Consider the following 18819-nt stretch of genomic DNA (forward strand, 5'->3'; position numbering starts at 1 on the left):
GTGTTTCCAGATCCAGAGCTATTTTGGACATATGATATCCAGAAAGTTGTGGTTTTGTTACATTAAGATTTTTAAGTTCATTCCAATCTACAGAAGTCACTAAATTTCTGCTATAGAGAAAAGCTTATTCTGAATGGGTTGATTTACCTCCCAGTCTTACAGAGATGTAAGAAATTGTTAATCATGTTGTTTCATATTGTTTCAAAGTTCCAATTCAAATTTGTATGCTAATTAAGTTTAGCCTTCTAGACATATTATGTCATTTCACAGAACTATAATTCTCTTCAACAGAAATATTTTAGGAGAAGGACTTTTATAAAAGTCAAAGCAGCTTTTCTTTTTTCATTTTTTCATATAGGTTGCTGTTGAAGAAATCTGGTTGCAGAACACCACGGATTGAATTGGAAGAGATGGGACCCTCATTGGATCTGGTTCTGAGGAGGACACACCTGGCATCAGATGACCTTTATAAGTTATCTATGAAAATGCCAAAAGCTCTCAAGGTACATGACTTGCAGATTGGTGTCATAATATTTGTGTATTACATTCTTGATTCCCAAAAGAATTTGACGTATATTACGTTAAAGGACATACATAATGAGAGCAATATAGATATAATTGGACTCCCAGAGGCAAGAAAAGGAGGAAGAAGCAAATAAACCAGTTATAAAGGATACTAACAGAGTTGCAGAAACCAGGCATCAAATTTGGCTGAGGGCTTTCTGGTAGCCAAGACTGCGAGTTTTCAGTAAAAAAAATACAACAAAACCACAAAATTTTCTCAACTTTCTTTTTCAAAATTTTAATAAGATTAATGAGAATCATTTTGTGCATCATGAAAGCTGGGGATTTAGAGCACAGTGTACAATCCATTCACATGTATGTGTTTTGGCTTTTAAGCATTTTTTAAAGACAAGTATAAATGGCATCTGTGGAATGCCAATAAAGATTGAAATGATAGTCACAGTTCCTTAAGCTAAACACAGGAAATTCTCTTGATGCATGACAGTAGTTAAGGTAGTCAGTAGGCTTGCTTCTCAAAGTGTGTCTGACAATTTACTTGAGGATTGTTAGAAATGAAGAATCTCAGGCCTTACCCTAGACCTACTTAATCAGAACCTGCATGTTACAAGACCCAGGGTGATTTGTATGCACATTTAAGTTTAAGAAGAAAGGTGTGTATGGGCTGTAGACTCTATAGCTTTCAAGGGGTGCTCACTAATGGAAAGATTAGTAAGATAGTTAATAGATTTGTTATCAGTTCATAAGAGTAGAAACCACTAAATATAATATTCTTGGTATATTATTTTTTAAAAACATTCTTGTTTTATAGCCAAAGAAGAAGAAAAATATCTCCCATGATACTTTTGGTACAACTTATGGAAGGATTCACATGCAGAAGCAAGACCTAAGCAAATTACAAACCAGAAAAATGAAGGGGTTGAAGAAACGACCAGCAGAAAGGAAAACAGTAGAAAAAGAGGAGAATAAATCAAAGAGAATTAAAAAAAATTGATGAAACTTAACTAAGAACTACAGTTTCATTTTATTCTATTTGAGAGACTATCAAGCATCAATTAGTCCATTCAGAATTTCTTACAAGATTTTATTGTATATTTTTATAACATGATAATTTACCTAAACTATGTATTATATATGTTACTATGTATGCAGTAATGTACTAGTGTTAAGTTTAAAGTTTCCTATTTGAGCTGTCATACTCTTGTGTGGTACCATTTTTTCTCTGTGATATGATACCATCCCAAAAAGTGGGTGAATGGATGGAGAGGGATCTCCAGAACAAACATGGGTGGTTTTAGAGAATTTCTGGGTTAAGCATTAGAAAAGGGGAGAAAGCCATGTAAAGCAGAAATGGCCCAAAGGAGATGTATACATATTCAGTATGAGCTACCTGAAAAGCTAACCCCATCTCCCAACATTCACCTGGAACCCGATTTTTATTTTTTACGTTACTATTATTTTGCCCGAAATGCTACCAGTTAGAGATTCACTTGAGATTTTATGCTTTATCTCTTAAAACAGGTCTCTAAGAGGGATGTTCACTCTCTGATCATTAACTCATTACCATTGATTATTTTAAGAGATTCTGTCACTAAGTGAAGCCCCGTCCCTCTCTGAGGGCAAGAGAGTTTTGATAGAGGTAGAAGTCAGAAGAGAAGGATGAGTTTAAAGCACAGGGCACTTGAGGGTACTAGATAGCCCTACATAGCTAAAGGTTGCATGAAGGTCCTGGGTATTTGCAGACAGTAAGAATAAACCCAAACTGCTTATTTGGAAATTTTCTTAAAGACTGGCCCTGTGCCCAGGAACATGGAAAGGAGCTTCCTACTTCCTCCTCCTGGTGCTGCATACTTGTTCTCCCAGAGTGAAGTTAGGTTCCTAGTTAATGAGTCCCTGGTAAAAAATCTCCTTTATACAAGTATAAGCCAGTTATATTGTAAAAGCACAAACATAACAGAAATCATTATTTGTTATTTGAAGTAGAAGTGTTTTTGTTTTCAATTCATGTCAAGGAGCTCCTCCATGCCTGTGTTTGCGTGCTTTTGTGTGTGTGATCTTGATTTTGCCCAGCTACAGGTCAACAGTTTCGACACAAAGCAAAGGCTGCAGTCTTCAGTTTTACCTTTTGTTCTCTTTCCCTTCTCTTGTGAACCCACTTCTTAGCCTTCCCTCTCCCCACCCCTTTCCAAATGGCTAATATCCTGCTCTCATAAAAGTGAGGGAGCTGGTATTACTCATTTATACCTGTTGCTTGATTGTACATTTAACCAAAGACCACACAGCGTTTTCTCTGAAGTAGACATTTGCATTTTAATTTTAAGCCTTTTATATTTATAGAGGGGTTAGGGACTAAAGTGACTCATTTCCCACCATCTGCAAGTAGATGGAAAATAGCTGGGAAAAAGGGGAGCCATGAAAGGGGTATCAGAACGGATGGACAAATAGTCCTTCTAGATGCCTGCTCCCCTGACTGGTCTAGCTGATGCCAGTGGAGATTGAGATTCAGCAGGCAAAGCAATGAGTGTCTCACCAGCCACTTATACAGGGCCTGCCACATCTTGACTCCTGCATCAGAAAGACCTACTCCAGCACTTACCTACCTACATGGTAACTTCAGCCAATCTTAACAAAGATGGCCACATTTTCAGACATTGTCTTAAGAGTGAGATTTGGTAATGCATCCCTCTGTTTCCTATGTAATTTTTATCTCTCATAACAGAGTGTCTAATAAGCATTGGAATGCATCCTCTTCACTAATAGAGATGTATTATTACTAAAAACTTTACTGAAAGTTTTTTGTTGTTGTTGACCTGGCTGGAGCCCTTAATCGCCACTCATATCACTGTTTTTTTTTCTGGAAGTGCATTCTAATTTCTGGTTGTCCTTGCACTTTAAAACGGAACATATAAATTGGAAACAACATGTACTCATTTTAACAGAGATGGTGAATTGCCTGTCTTAAGTTTTTAACTCTGGATTTTGGTAGATGAGGGAAACAGGTTATTTTTCATACTAAGCTCCTTGTATTTTTTCTGAGGATATTACTACTAGTACCAAGATACATATAATGTATCTTCCTAACTTAAATGCTGACATTTATTTTCTTGGTGTTGAGAATAATCCAAAGTATACATAAATATTACCAAATTCAGGAAAGGAGGATGAGATTCCGGGGCGAGGAGTGGGGGGGATTTAAGTTGGTTCTCAGTGATCTATCTAGCATCTTCTGATCTCTACTTCCTTTTCTTTATATTTTTAGTCATTTCAGGGCCCTCACCATGAGATGGTCGGACTAGAAAAGTATTCAAAGAAGCTTTAAAATGGAAGAAGTTAAAACCACTGCTAAAGTTAGACGAAGGTTTGGTGTTTTTTTAAAAATTGAATTTTAAAGTGCAAGAACAGGATCTTCATTATATCCTTAAAGCACTTTTAATAGATCATAGATATGATCAAAACTGACCCCTATCCTGATGCTTTCTGAGAACTCAACTGAGATTTAAAAGGACAAGGACCCAAGTTAAAGACAGCACAAAACCATGGTCAATACCAGTAAGTGGCATGGATCTCTAAGAACAGTGTTAGAAGCATTAGTTCCCAGAGTTTTTCAAGAAATGCAAAGGACAATAAAGAGACAAGGCTTAGTTTTGTGGTTGTAGCAGTAGTATGACAAAGAAAACAAAAACGAGAAGCGTGATGATAGGGCAGAAGACAGAAATCCCAAATTCTTTTGTTATTTCCACCCTTAGAGAGTAGAGCCACCATGGTTGAGAAGGAAGTGGGGCTTGAGAGAGTAATTCCAACCTCAAGGTGGGTGAGATGAGGTACAGGAAGCACCTGGCTGATTGAAATGACTTGGAGTCTCTTGCCCCAGACAAGCACAATCAGTTAATTATTTTTTTTAACATTGTTTTTTTAGGTGAAAGTTTACACAGCAAATTAGGCTCCCGTTTAACAATTTTTATACAAATTGTTCTGTGACATTGGTTACAGTTTTCACAATGTGTTGACATTCTCATTATTTCCATTCTATTTGCCCAGTTTCTGTTGATAAGAGCTTCCCTTCCTCTCCTCATCTTTGCTTTTGGATAAATGTTGACCATTTGGTCTCATATAGTTGATTGTTTAAGGGAGCACATTACTCACAGGTGATATTGTTTATTTTATAAGCCAATCTATTATTTGACTGAAAGGTGACCTGCAGGAGTAGCTTCAGTGCCAAGTTCAAAGGGTATCTTACAGCAATAGTCTTGGGGTTCCTGTAGTCTCTTATTGGTCTAGCAGGTATGGCCTTTTTTAGGAATTGGGATTTTGTTCTACATTTTTCTCCCATTCTATCCAAGACCTTTTGTTGTGTCCCTGGTCAGAACAGGTAGTAGTAGCCGGGCACCATCTAGTTGTTCTGGTCTCAGGTTAGAAGAGGCCGGTGGGTTTGTGTGAGACAATCAGTTAATCTTCAAGGAATTCTGGGGAAGTAGAGTGAGGTACCAAGCCGTCTCTTGCTGATCTCCGGCCTCTGCTGCCACCGTTTCTCTGCCACCACTTCTTGCCATCTTCAGTGTTAACAGTTCTCTCGGTCTCCTGGTTCCAGGAGCTTCTCAGTACAGGGATCCTGGGTCCAAAGGACATGCTCTGCTCCTGGTTCCTCTTTGGTGGTGGTAAGATCCTCTTCCTGCCTCTGGGATGGCTCATTTTAAGCCTAGTGGGATGGCAAAACTGACCAATCCCTTTGTTAGAGTTCCATAGACCTTGTTTGTATGGTCCCACCACCAAATGGGTGCCATGAACTTTATTTGCATTATTAGCAAGCTATCCTGTCCCCTTGGTGGGCCACAATTACCTTATTGGTACCACCCAATCACTTGGGTGGGAGTTACAAGACCATGGTGAGGAAGGCCATATAAAAGTGATCCATGGTACTGCAGGGGTAATCATGCATCCCACATTAATGGAGCAGCATTACATTTCAGGCACTCTGCTAGAATAATGTCTTAACATTTTAATATGTTTTAACGTTTTTTTAAACTTTTTAATATTTTATTCTGATTATAAAAGAGATGATTATAGAAGAGAAAGCTTCAAAGAATATTAAAGTCACTTGTAATCTCACCATCCAGATATACCATTATTAACATGTTGCTATATTTCTTGCCACTTTTTAAAACACAGAGTATAAAATCTGCAGTATGATCTTACTATATTATTTGGAGTCTTGCTTTTTTTTAATACAACTCATTTCTGTTGTTGAGAATATACACAGAACATAACACCAATTCAACAGATTCTCCATGTACAATTCAGTGACATTGATTACATTCTTCAAGTTGTGCAAGCATTCTCACCTTCCTTTTCTGAGTTGTTCCTCCCCCATTAACATAAACTCACTGCTCCCTAAGGTTCCTATCTAATCTTTCAAGTTGCTGTTGTCAATTTGATCTCATATAGATCTTAAAAGAGCACAATGCTCAAGATAGACATTCTTTACTAGTTAAGCTAAACTATTTGGTTTTAAGAAGCCTTCAGGGGATATTTTTGGTTTAAGGTTTAAAGATTACCTCAGGGCAATAGTTTCAGGGGTTCATTCAGCCTCCATGGCTCCAGAAAGCCTAGATTCTATGAGAATTTGAATTCTGTTCTGCATTTTGTCTTTTGATCAGGATTCTGCTGTAGAATTTTTTGATCAAAATGTTCAGTAATGGTAGCCAGTCACACCATCCACTTCTGGTCTCATGGCAAAGGAGGCAATTGTTCATGGGGGCAATTAGCCACACATTCTATTACCTCCTCCTATTCCTGTGGACTCCTGCTTTTTTCAAGTAAAATTTTATTAAATGCCCACATCCAGAGAAGTGCTCGTATGAGTAAAGCACAAAAGTGAACAAACTTGTGTAACCATTTTAGATCAAGAAATAGAATGTTGTGAAGACCCTCAGAAGCCCACTTTGTCCCCATCAGCTATTAGCCCCTCCCACAAGGGTTAACCACTAGGTGCCCTGCTCTTTTAAACATGTGTTATATTGTGAGCATTTTTCCTCTGTCATTTTTTGAAAACACCATTTTTGACAGTTACATAATATTTGTATGGAAGTGTCATAATTCAGTCATTCTGTTGAGTGTTAATGTCACTTCCATTTTGCATTATAAATCATATGATAAATCTTGGCACAGAAATATTTTTAGAAAGCATTTTCACATGATTAATATTCAATATATTCTGTAAAATATATAGTGCAGGTGGTATTATACACAACTTCCAGTTGAGGAAAGAGACTCAGAGATCAAGCAATTTATCTGAAGTTACACGGTAAAGGCAGTAAAACTGGATCTAGAACTCAGGTCTTCTAATTCCTAGTCTAGTGGCTTCTCAACAAGGTATCTTAAGTTCCAAGGGATACTTGTGAATCAAATGGAGAAACCATTTAGTGATACAAGCAATAAAGCAGTTAGGCTAATTCACGACAATTTAAAAGGACTGTACCCTAAGAGGTGTTGATGAATGATTAATATATCTATGGCATCTGGAAGGGAAATCTTTACTGGCAAGCCTTGGGACTCTGTCCTTGACCTTTGTCTTCTTAAACAATTTTATCTTCCACTTGAATGAAGACAAAGAAGACACACTTAGTAAATTTGTGGGTGACACAAAGCATTGAGAGTATTAGATGACAGTATTAAAAGCTATAAAATATCTTGGCAGGCTGGAAGGTGGACTGAAGCCCAGAGGAGAAATTTAGTAAGATAAATGAAAAGTTCATTACCTACGGGTAAAATATGCACATAGGATAAAGGAGACTTAGATCTACAGTTGGGAAACAACCCAGGGACAAACCCAATGTCAATCATCTGTGCGAGCAGACTTCCAGAAAGGTCCATGGAAATTTAAGCTACACGAACAGAAGTAGAACATTCAGGCTGACTGAAATACATGAGATACGAGAAAGCCTGAAAACAGCAATGCCTGATGTAAATATATAGTAATACTAAAAGTGGAGGTAAAAGAGACCTAGTGTACTCTAATCCAGGGCTTCGAATGGGAACAGAACTGAAAATTGGAACCAAAAAACCAGAAAAAAATTTTTTCAGTCAAAATTATTTATTGCCTGGATGAATTTGGCCCCTAGTCCTTAAATAACAGACGTCTCGAATTCAGCTACTTTTTGGAAATTTTGGAGATGCAGAATTATCTCGATTTTTCTTAATTGCATACACACACATTAATAAATAGGCATGAGAAGCTGTGCCAATTTAAATGCAACAGATACACAGATCTGTAACCATTCTCTGCCTCAGTCTCTTCCATTCAGTTTAGATGCTTTATATAAACAAGTACCTAATACCCAGAAAGGAAATGCATTTGCACTTAGCATGTAAACCTGTTTGGCAGCTAGAAATTAAAAAAATGAGCTCCAAGTGTTTATTTCAGTGTTTCAATATTGAAAAAATCACAATAAGTGTTTAGTATTTCTATGTCTATGAAGATTACCAGCAACACTGTTGTTGTTAGGTGCCATTGAGTTGCTTCCGAAATAGCGATCCTATGTGCAATAGAACGAAACACTGCCCAGTCCTGTGCCATCCTGATAATATTTGCTATGTTTGAGCTCATCATTGCAGCGACTGTGCCAACCCATCATGTTGAGGGTCTTCCTCTTTTTCGCTTACCCTCTATTTTACCAAGTGTGATGTCCTTCTCCAGAGACTGGTCCCTCCTGATAACACGTCCGAAGTACTTGACACGAAGTCTGGCCATCCTCACTTCTAAGGAACATTCTGGCTGTACTTCTTCCAAGACAGGTTTGTTTGTTCTTCTGGCAGCCCATGGTATAATCAATATTCCTTGCCAACACCATAATTCAAAGGCATCAATTCTTCAGTCTTCCTTATTCATCGTCTAGCTTTCACATGCAGATGAGGTGATTGAAAACACCATGGCTTGGGTCAGGTGCACTTTAGTCCTTAAAGTGACATCTTTGCTTTTCAACACTTTAAAGAGGTCTTTTGCAGCAGATTTGCCCAATGCAATGCGTTGTTTGATTTTGTGACTGCTGCTTCTATGGGTGTTGATTGTGAATCCAAGTAAAACGAAATCCTTGACAACTTCAATCTTTTCTCCATTTATCATGATGTTGCTTATTGGTCCAGTTGTGGGGATTTTTGTTTTCTTTATGTTGAGGTGTAATCCATACTGAAGGCTGTATTCTTTGATCTTCATCGGTAAGTACTTCAAGTCCTCTTCACTTTCAGTTCAGCAAACAAGGCTTTGTCATCTGCGTATCACAGGTTGTTAATGAGTCTTCTTTCAATCTTTTTTTAATGTGCTTTAGATGAAGGTTTACAGAGCAAAGTAGTTTCTCATTAAACAATTAATATACATATTGTTTTGTGACATTGGTTGCCAACCCTACCGCATATCAATATTCTCCCCTTCTCAACCTTGGGTTCCCCGTTACAAGCTTTCCTGTCCTCTCCTGCCATCTCGTCCTTGCCCCTGGGCTGGTGTGCCCATTTAGTCCTGTTTTGCTTTATGGGCCTGCTTAATCTTTGGCTAAAGGGTGAACCTCAAGAGTAACTTCAGTACTGAGTTAAAAGCGTGTCCGGGGACCATATTCTCAGGGTTTCTCCAGTCTCTGTCAGACCAGTAAGTCTAGTCTTTTTTTATGAGTTAGAATTTTGTTCTACATTTTTCTCCAACTCTGTCTCAGACCCTCTGTTGTGATCCCTGTCAGAGCAGTCGGTGGTGGTAGCTGGGCACCATCTAGTTGTGCTGGACTCAGTCTGGTGGAGGCGCTGGTAGTTGTGGTCCATTAGTCCTTTGGACTAATCTTTCCCTTGTGTCTTTGGTTTTCTTTATTCTCTCTTGCTCCAGACAGGGTGGGACCAGTGGAGTATCTTAGATGACCGCTCACAAGCTTTTAAGACCCCAGACACTACTCACCAAAGTAGGATGTAGAACATTTTCTTTATAAACTATGTTATGCCAGTTGAGCTAGATGTCCCCAGGATCATGGTTCCCAGACCTCAGCCCAGTAATTCGGTCCCTCAGAGAGTTTGGATGTGTCTATGAATCTTCCATGACCTTGCCTTGCTCAAGTTGTGCTGATTTCTCCAGTATTGTGTACTGTGATGACTCCATTCTTGCACTCAACTCTTGATTTGGGTTTTTTTTTTTTCTTTTTGTATTGTGTTTTAGGTGAAAGTTTAGATCTGAAGTTAATTTCTCACTAAAAAAATTATACACATATTGGTGTGTAACATTGATTACAATCCCTACAATGTGACAACATGCTCCTCCTTCCCACCCCGGGTTCCCTGTGTCCATTTGTACAGTTCCTGTCTCTTCTTGCCTTCTCGTCCTGCTTTTGGACAGGAGGTGCCCATTTGGTCTCGTATATTTGATTGAACTAAGAAGCGTGTTCCTCATATGTGTTATTTTTTGTTTTATAGGCCTGTCTAATCTTTGTCTGAAAAGTGAGCTTTAGGAATGGTTTCTGTTCTGGGTTAGCAGAGTGTCCAGGGGCCATAGTTTCAGGGGTTCCTCCAGTTTCTGTCAGACCAGTAAATCTTGTCTTTTTATGTGAATTTGAATTCTGTTCTACGTTTTTCTCCTGCTCTGTCCGGGACTGTCTGTTGTGGTCCCTGTCAGGGCAGTCATTGGTGGTAGCCTGGCATCATCTAGTTCTTCTGGTCTGAGGTTGGTAGACTCTCCTGTTCATGTGGTCCTTTAGTCGTTTGGGCTAATATTTTCCTTGTGTCTTTGGATTTCTTCATTCTCCTTTGCTCCATGTAGGATGGCATCAATCTTGATTTATATGTACTCTCACAGATAGTGTGTACTTAAATGTTTAAAGTTGATATTTATCTCACAAACTGAAATATTAACAAACATCAGCAACTAATAGAAAATTAATGTTTCCATTGCGATATACCATTATTTCGCTGAAAACAACTTGATGGTGTCACTATAAAGTGAGATTTGTCTTCAAAAGGTGCTGGATAAATGTATGAAAATGTTGTAAAGTGAGACTTTGAATGGAAGAAATCGGCAAATCATACAAACATAAAATCAGAGTTATTCTGGTTTTTCTAATATACTGATGATACATGGCTAGAAGCATTTTAATACATACTGGCTCTAATTCATTTCTACAAATCTATTTCTGCATTCCATTCTCTTTACATTATCAAAGTCTAAGACTTGTTTTATTGTAATGTAATATTAAAAAAAAAAAAACCATTGTCATTGAGTCAATTCTAACTCATACTGACCCTATAAAACAGAGTAGAACCGCCCCATAGGGTTTTCAAGAAGCAGCCAGTGGATTCTAACTGCCAACCTTTTGGTTAGCAACCAAGCTCTTAACCACTGTGCCATAACAACTATAAAATATGCCTAATGTTAATATTATTTCTTATCCCTTGAATTCTAGTATGCGATGAACCAGAGGAAATGCATGTTGGGAATTTTTCAGGTATGAAAAGACTGAAAATAAAAACACATGTAAAATTTGCAACACAGATGGAGTTGGAGACCATGCAGCGACTTTAGAGAGGCACCTGAAGTGTCACCATGTGGATGAATACAATGCAGTGCAAAGCAAAAAGACAAAGAAGATTAAACAAAGTGTCAGAAGTGTCATGAATAAGCAACAAAAAACAATAGATGAGTTTGCTGTTCCAGAATGCCTTAAGGTGAAATTAGATAAACAAACAATCGTTGATGTGTGTGTTGAATTAGCTACTGTTCATGGTTGTTTGTTTGAGTTAATTAAACATTCAGGATTCTATAAAATTTTAAATGCAATTATTGCTTCAATTGATCGAAGTATTTCATTCAACTCAGAGAATATTAGGGAAATGATACCTCACTTGACATTAAAATTTAGCTCCAAAATTAGTAGTAATGTAGAAAAATGAACATTCTCTTTGAAAGTGGATGTTGCTAGTAGAATGAGTAGCTCAATTCTAGGAATTAACTCTCAGTTTGCACAAGTCTGTTAACACGGAATGAAAGAATTAAAAGAAAGACACACAAATCTGTACATAAAAAACACTTTGTATCAAATTTTAGAGAAGTAGAACATTGATTTATGACAGATTTATTCTGTAACCACAGGTAATGGTCCTAATATAATTAAATTTGTTGATTTGCTCAGAAATGATAGTGAAATTCAGTGTCAAATGTCACGGCAAAATGGCAATTTTGAAGACTGACTTAGTGCACTCTGGCTTGCAGATATTAACCATTGCAGAGTGCAGTGAAAGCGACAAGGTTTATAAGAAAAAATTAACTGGTATAAAGTATGCTGCACATACACTTTAATTAGTTATTAAAGATGCAGTAAAGGATGCTGAACTGGAAGAATTTTTAGGAGAATGTTGTGAAGTCATTTGAATACTTCTCATTCCAACATTGTCTACCAAATTTTTGGAAAATAATGAAACCTGTCCTGGATTGCCCAACAAGATTGCACAGTCTATACACTATGCTAGAAACCTTACTAGGATGCAAAAATCTCTGCAATGTATTAGCTGAGAATTATATGAACTATTAGTTTTCTAATGGTAAGTGGGCATACATTGATTTACTTTTGGAAACTTTAAAACTTTTAAAGAAAGTTATGGTAAGACTGTGAACAATTAACCATGAGTGATGTTTTTGGTATGTGAGTGGAAACTAACCTAAAACTAAGTTTTAATAACACATTTGGAAACACATTGATTGAAAAATTTAATATCAAGGAAAAAGTTACCATTGAGAATGATGGCATATTAGGAGCAGTTTATCTAGATGCTTATTATCAAATTCTAATTAGTTCTGAACTTAAGGTGAAGGCCATATTACATTTAAAAAGCATTTGGGAAATTATAGAAAATCTGAAAAGGAGCGATACTGACAGTGTAACAAAGGAAATCATTTCAGGTAATACCCTAGTTTCAAATGATGATGTTGATAAGATGGAATTCTTTCTCAAAATAAAAGGAATAAAGTTAAATTGAGATCAAACTGCTGCATGGTTAATATTGACTCTATATTAATAAGCTTTGATGGTGTACAAAGAGTTGAGAGAAAAAAAAATATTCTTAATTTTGAGAAGAAAACCTTTCATAATATCCCCAGTTATATGAAATTGCTGTGGTAGTTGTGGATGCATCAGCTACTCAGGTCAGTGTTGAGAGAGCTTTCTCAGGTTGGAAATTCATCTTGTGAGACAACAGGTGTCTTAGTCATCTAGTGCTGCTATAACAGATTTACCACAAGTGGATGGCTTTAACAAACAGAAGTTCCTTCTCTCATAGGCTGGTAGGCTATAAGTCCAAATTCAGGGCTTCAGCTCCAGGGGAAGGCTTTCTCTGTTGGCTCTGGAGGAAGGTCTTTGTCATCAATCTTCCCCTGGACAAGGAGCTTCTCAGTGCAGGGACCCCAGGTCCAAAGGATGCACTCTTCTCCTGGCTCTGGTTTCTTGGTGGTATGAGGTCCCTGCACTGACAAGCTCCTTGTCCAGGGGAAGACTGATGACAAGGACCTTCCTCCAGAGCCAAAAGAGAAAGCCTTCCCCTGGAGCTGATGACGTAAATTTGGACTTATAGCCTACTAGACTGTGAGAGAATAAACTCCTGTTGGTTAAAGCTATCCACTTGTGGTAAATCTGTTATAGTAGTACTAGATAACTAAGACACTATTTGGTACCGGGAGTGGGGTGCTGCTCTAACAGATACATAAAATGTGGAAGGAATTTTGAAAAGGTGAATGGATAGAGGACTCGGAAGGAAATGAGGAGAGCTATAATATTTGAGATGGCACAGACAGCGAGATGCAGCAGCAGAGAACCAGCTGCAGCAGAAAACCTGCAACAGCACAGAATTGGCAGCAGCAGAACCAGGAGACCAGCACCAGACAGCACTGAAGCCTACCCAGAGAGTGAGAGAGCTAAGTGCCTTTGCACAGGAGACTTCCTGGAGGCGTGGGGTGCCTCTGAGCACTTACTGTAGACCTAAGCTTGCCAACCGATGGAGCAAGATTGCTGAGTGCCTTCTGGCCAAAGTTTACTGGCAGAGTAGGGTGCCTCCAAGCACTTACCGGTGGAGCTAAAAAGCTTTGGAACACTTGCCCCAGTAGGGCAGACACAGGCGGAGAGCCCCAAGGGGCTGAGAGGCCAAGGAACCAGGAGGCAGAAGCTGAAGAGACAAGGAACACAGGAAGCTAAGCAGCCTCAGTCTCAAAGGGTATAGCCACTACCTCTGGGGTCTCAAAGGGTGGAGCCATGGCTCTGGTGTTTCTGAGGCTGGAGTTGCCACTCAGATGGACTAGGAAAATTGTGTGCATAAAGCCAAGGGAGCAGAATTGCCAGCTCAGTGGGCCTGGAAGGGGGAGCTGAAGTCCAGGGCCGAGGGGCCTCCACTCAGAATCTGGAGAATGTGGCCAATAGAATCTGGAGGGCCAGGGCATTGTGTAAATGGTCTCAGAGAACAGAGGATTATTTTCAAGCCTTGAGGGCTAATGTATTGTGTTCTGCTGACTTGCTTGGTGCCTGTTATGCTTTTATTCCTTTCAATTTCACTGATTTGTAATGGAAATCTAGTCTGTGTCTGTTTTGCCATTGTACTTTGAAAGCAGATAACTTGTATTCTAGATTTCACAGATAAGGAGGAATTTTTGGATTTTAAACTTGGAGTTAAGACTTTTGCTACGATATGATGGGGTGAATGTGTTTTACATGTGGTAAGGACATGAATTTTTAGGGGCCTCATACCACCAAGAAAACTGCACCAGCAGCAGACCGTGTCCTTTGGACCTGAGGTTCCTGAGTGGGGAAATTCTTTGACCAGGGGAAGATTGATGGACCTTCCTCCAGAGCCGACAAAGAGAGAAAGGCTTCCCCTGGAGCTAATGCCCTGAATTTGGACTTGTAGCCTACTAGACAGTGAGAGAATAAACTTCTGTTTGTTAAAGCCATCCACTTGTGGTATTTCTGTTATAGCAGCACTAGATGACCAAGACAACAGGGATAGCTTAAATGAAAAAATATTAGAGGACATTCTTTTATTAAGTGTAATTATGGTTTATTGCAAGGATACTTTCTTAATGGGCTGTATAATTGTGTATGAAATAAATCTATATTTGTAATAAAGTGTTTATTTTATGTGATGTGACAATTCTTCAGCTTAGAACTGGGATGAATATTAAAGTATTAAATATTTTATTGCACTTTGCCTTTATGTATTGATGTATTAGGTAAGATAGCACACTTTGCATTTCTAGTATTTTGTGAATAAATTCTTATCAATTTTATGTGACAATTAAGTGTTAGTAGTGAAATGTCACCTACATCAAAATTAAGTTTGTTATCTGTGTACTTTATACTATTAAGTTACAAATTTCCTACTAATCTTTAATTTAATATTTATACAGTAAGTTAGGAGTGTTTTCATCAAAATATTATTTTTAAAGTGATGCTGCTGCAGTGGATTCTAGTATATTTAAAATAAAATTAAAAATAATATATTTTACATTGTGTTTTTCTGTGTATTGAAATGTTTTGACACAGTGATTAAAACTGAACATCATTGTCACTTTAGATTTAATTATTAATGTGTAGAAAGAAATAGTTTAGGTGGAAGATTCAAGATGGACTAGTCAGATGCACCATGCCGTCCCTCTACAACAAAGACTCAAGAAGCAAAGTGAAACAGATACAAATGACAACCCTGGAACCCTGAGCATCAAATAAAAGGTTATAGAATTAGCTCAAACACCAGTTGGAAAAGGAAACTGAACAACAGCAGTGAATGGGGAGAGATACAGAGTAGACGTGCCCTGCCAGACAGCCTGGCACAGCAGGGCCATTTTCAGACAAAGCCAGCAGCAACTCTGAGTAAGGAGTACAGGAAGACAACATCATGGAACTCCTGATAGGAGACAGAGAAACTGTTGACATACTGAAGTGAAGCAACGTGAGCAGGACATGAACTGGAGATAAGGAAGGAAAGTACAGGAAGGAGGATGAGAGCTTCAGGGATCCTGGTGTACACAGAGCAGGGAGGAACAGGACCCAGAGACAGGGTGACTCTCCAGTGGCAGTACTTGACAGGTAGAGTGGATGGTGAGCATGGAACAATAGATGAAATCTCCCCCCCTTTTTTTCTCTCACTCTCCTCTTGCCGCTTGCCCTGCCCCTACCCCACAGAGAGCACCTGCACTCCCCCCAGCTGACTTCCATGCCCCCTCAATTGAGGGAGTGCCTCAGAGCCCCCAGATGCTCACCGTGCTCCTTGCCCATTGCCTGCCCACCTGGTGAGTGACTGTGAGCATTCCTGTACTACTGGACAGAGCCCATCCAGTACACCCTCAACCCTCTCACACATACAGTGAACAGTGACGTGGACTTGCCCTGCCTGTGGTTGCCCTTTCCAGCTGGGGACAGGAGGTAAACAACCCATCCCAGCAATGCCCCTTCAGCTGTACCTGCCCTGCTGTACCATTCCTGAGTGACTGACCCTGCTCATTGGAGAAGGAGGTGAAAAGTATCGTGCCCGCAGATGAGCAAACAACAAACAATGCACAGCCTGTCTGCTAAGACATAACCAAATAAAACAAAAAAGCAGGATGAAACAAACAGATCTACAATCAATAAATGAGGAAAATAACCACTGAATGCCATGAAAACAGCAGACAATATCAAAACATATACAAAAACAGGACATGATGGTTCCATTAGGCGTCCAAAATAAAACACCAGATGACTTTTCAGCGGAAGAAAAGGCACTAGACCTAACTGATAGGGAATTCAAATCTCTAATATTCAGAATTATCCAAGAGTTCAAGCAAAAAGCAGACAAAAATGAGGAAAAGATAGACAAATTCATGGAAAATACTGACCAAAAAAATGGATGAATTCAAGAAAACAATACAGGAACAAAATGTTAAAATAAATTCACAACTAGAAATCATACAAAAACAACAATTAGAAATCCAAAAGATAAACAACAAGATTTCAGAAATGGACAGTGTCATAGAAGGGCTGAGGAGCAGGTTTGAAACAATGGAAGACAGATCAGTGAAATTGAAGACAAACACTTGGATACAACGCTGAGGAAAAATCAGAAAAAAGAACGAAGAAAACTGAAGATACCCTGAGAATTATGTGGGATACAATCAAAAGCAAGAATCTGTGAGTGATCAGAGTACTAGAACAGGGAAAGAAAAGAGAAAACACAGAGAGGATCACTGAAGAATTGCTGACAGAAAACTTCCCCAATATCATGAAAGATGAAAAGCTGACCATCCAAGAAGCTCAACGAACACCATATAGGATAGACGCCAAAAGAAAATCACCAAGGCATATCATAATCACACTCATGAAAACCAAAGACAAACAAAGAGTCCTTAGAGCAGCTTGAGAAAAACAAAAAGTCACTGACAGAGGAGAAACAATAAGACTAAGCTCGAATTATTTGGCAGAAAACATAACAAAGGGCATCTATGCAAAAACAATCGCCAACATAATTCTTAATGGAGACAGGCTGAAAACATTCCCCTTGAGAACAGGAAAAAGACAACGATGCCCTTTATCACCACTCCTGTTTAACATTGTGCTGGAAGTCCTAGTTAGAGCAATAAGGCAAGAAAAAGAAATAAAGGGCATCCAAATTGGTAATGAAGAAGATAAACTGTCCCTGTTTGTGGATGATATGATACTATACATTGAAAACCCTAAAGATTCCACGAGAAAACTACTGGAACTAATAGAAAGATTCAGCAGACTAGCAGGATACAAGATAAACATACAAAAATTGGTTGGATTCCTATACATCAATAAAGAGAATGATGAAAAGGAAATCAGGACAGCAATACCATTTATAATAGCCCTGAAAAAAATAAATACTTAGGAATAAATCTAACCAGGGATGTAAAAGACCTATGCAAAGAAAACTACAAAACACTACTGCAAGAAACCCAAAAAGATCTACATAAATGGAAAAACATCCCATGCTCATGGATAGGTAAGACTCAACATTGTGAAAATGACAATTCTACCCAATGCAATTTACAAATACAATGCAATCCTGATCCAAATACCAACAACAATTTTCCAAGAGATGGAAAAACTAATCATTAACTTTATCTGGAAAGAGAAGAAGCCCCAGATAAGTAAAGCTCTATTGAAGAAGAAGAATAAAGTTGGAGGACTCACACTACCTGACTTCAGAACCTACTGTACAGCTAGGGTAGTCAAAAGAGCCTGGTACTGGTACAACAACAGATACATTGACCAATGGAACAGAATTGAGAACCCAGATGTAAATCCATCCACCTACGGTCACCTGATCTTCGACAAAGGCCCAAAGTCCATCAAATGGGGAAAAAACTGGATGTCCATCTGCAAAAAAATGAAACAGGACTCATACCTCACACCATACACAATAACTAATTCAAAATGGATCAAAGACCTAAATATAAAGCCAAAAACTATAAAGTTGATAGAAGAAAAAATAGGATCAATGCTAGAGGCCCTAATGCACGACATTAACAGGATACAAACCATAACCAACAACACACAAACTCCAGAAGATAAGCTAGAGTACTGGGATCTTCTAAAAATTAAACACTTATGCTCATCAAAAGACTTCACCAAAGAGTAAAAAGAGAACTTACAGACTGGAAAAAAATTTTTGGACATTGCAAGTCAGACAAAGGTCTAATCTTTAAAATCTATAAGAAAATCCAACACCTCTACAACAAAAAGACATAATCCTATTAAAAAATGCACAAAGGAAATGAACAGACACTTCACCAAAGAAAACATTCAAGCGGCCCACAGACACATGAGGAAATGCTCACGATCACTAGCCATTAGAGAAATGCAAATTAAAAGAACAGTGAGATACCATCTCACCCCGGCATTACTGGCACGAATCAAAAACATTGGAAATAACAAATGTTGGAGGGGCGGCAGGGAGATCGGAACTTTTATGCACTGCTGGTGGGAATGCAAAATGATGCAACCATTTGGAAAATGATATGGCACTTCCTTAGAAGGGTAGAAATAGAAATGCCATATGATCCAGCAATCCCACTCCTAGGAATATATCCTAGAGAAATAAGAGCCGTCACACGAATAGACATACGTACACCCATATTCATTGCAGTACTGTTCACAATAGCAAAAAGATGGAAACAACCTAGATGCCCATCAATAGACGAATGGATAAACAAACTATGGTACATACACACAATGGAGTATTATGCAATGATAAAGAACAATGATGAATCTGTGAAGCATCTCATAATATGGATGAAAC

The 18819-nt window shown here is 38.5% G+C and overlaps 1 protein-coding gene across 3 annotated transcripts in view; it reads left to right on the forward strand.

The window, feature by feature from the left end:
• Nucleotides 1–3674, forward strand: part of RPF2 (ribosome production factor 2 homolog) — a 59225-nt gene extending 55551 nt beyond the window's left edge. For 2 of the 3 annotated variants that reach the window (XM_023727672.1, XM_023727673.1), the window contains 2 exons: nt 359–503; nt 1334–3674. In XM_023727672.1, coding sequence (XP_023583440.1) covers nt 359–503; nt 1334–1516 — 328 coding nt within the window. In that variant the 3' untranslated portion in view covers nt 1517–3674. The remainder of the gene's footprint in view (nt 1–358; nt 504–1333) is intronic. The other variant, XM_004372468.2, reaches the window with a different exon arrangement.
• Nucleotides 3675–18819: the final 15145 nt, after the last annotated feature.

The sequence above is a fragment of the Trichechus manatus genome, unplaced genomic scaffold, assembly GCF_000243295.1.
Source record: "Trichechus manatus latirostris isolate Lorelei unplaced genomic scaffold, TriManLat1.0 scaffold00017, whole genome shotgun sequence".
NCBI lineage: Eukaryota > Metazoa > Chordata > Mammalia > Sirenia > Trichechidae > Trichechus > Trichechus manatus.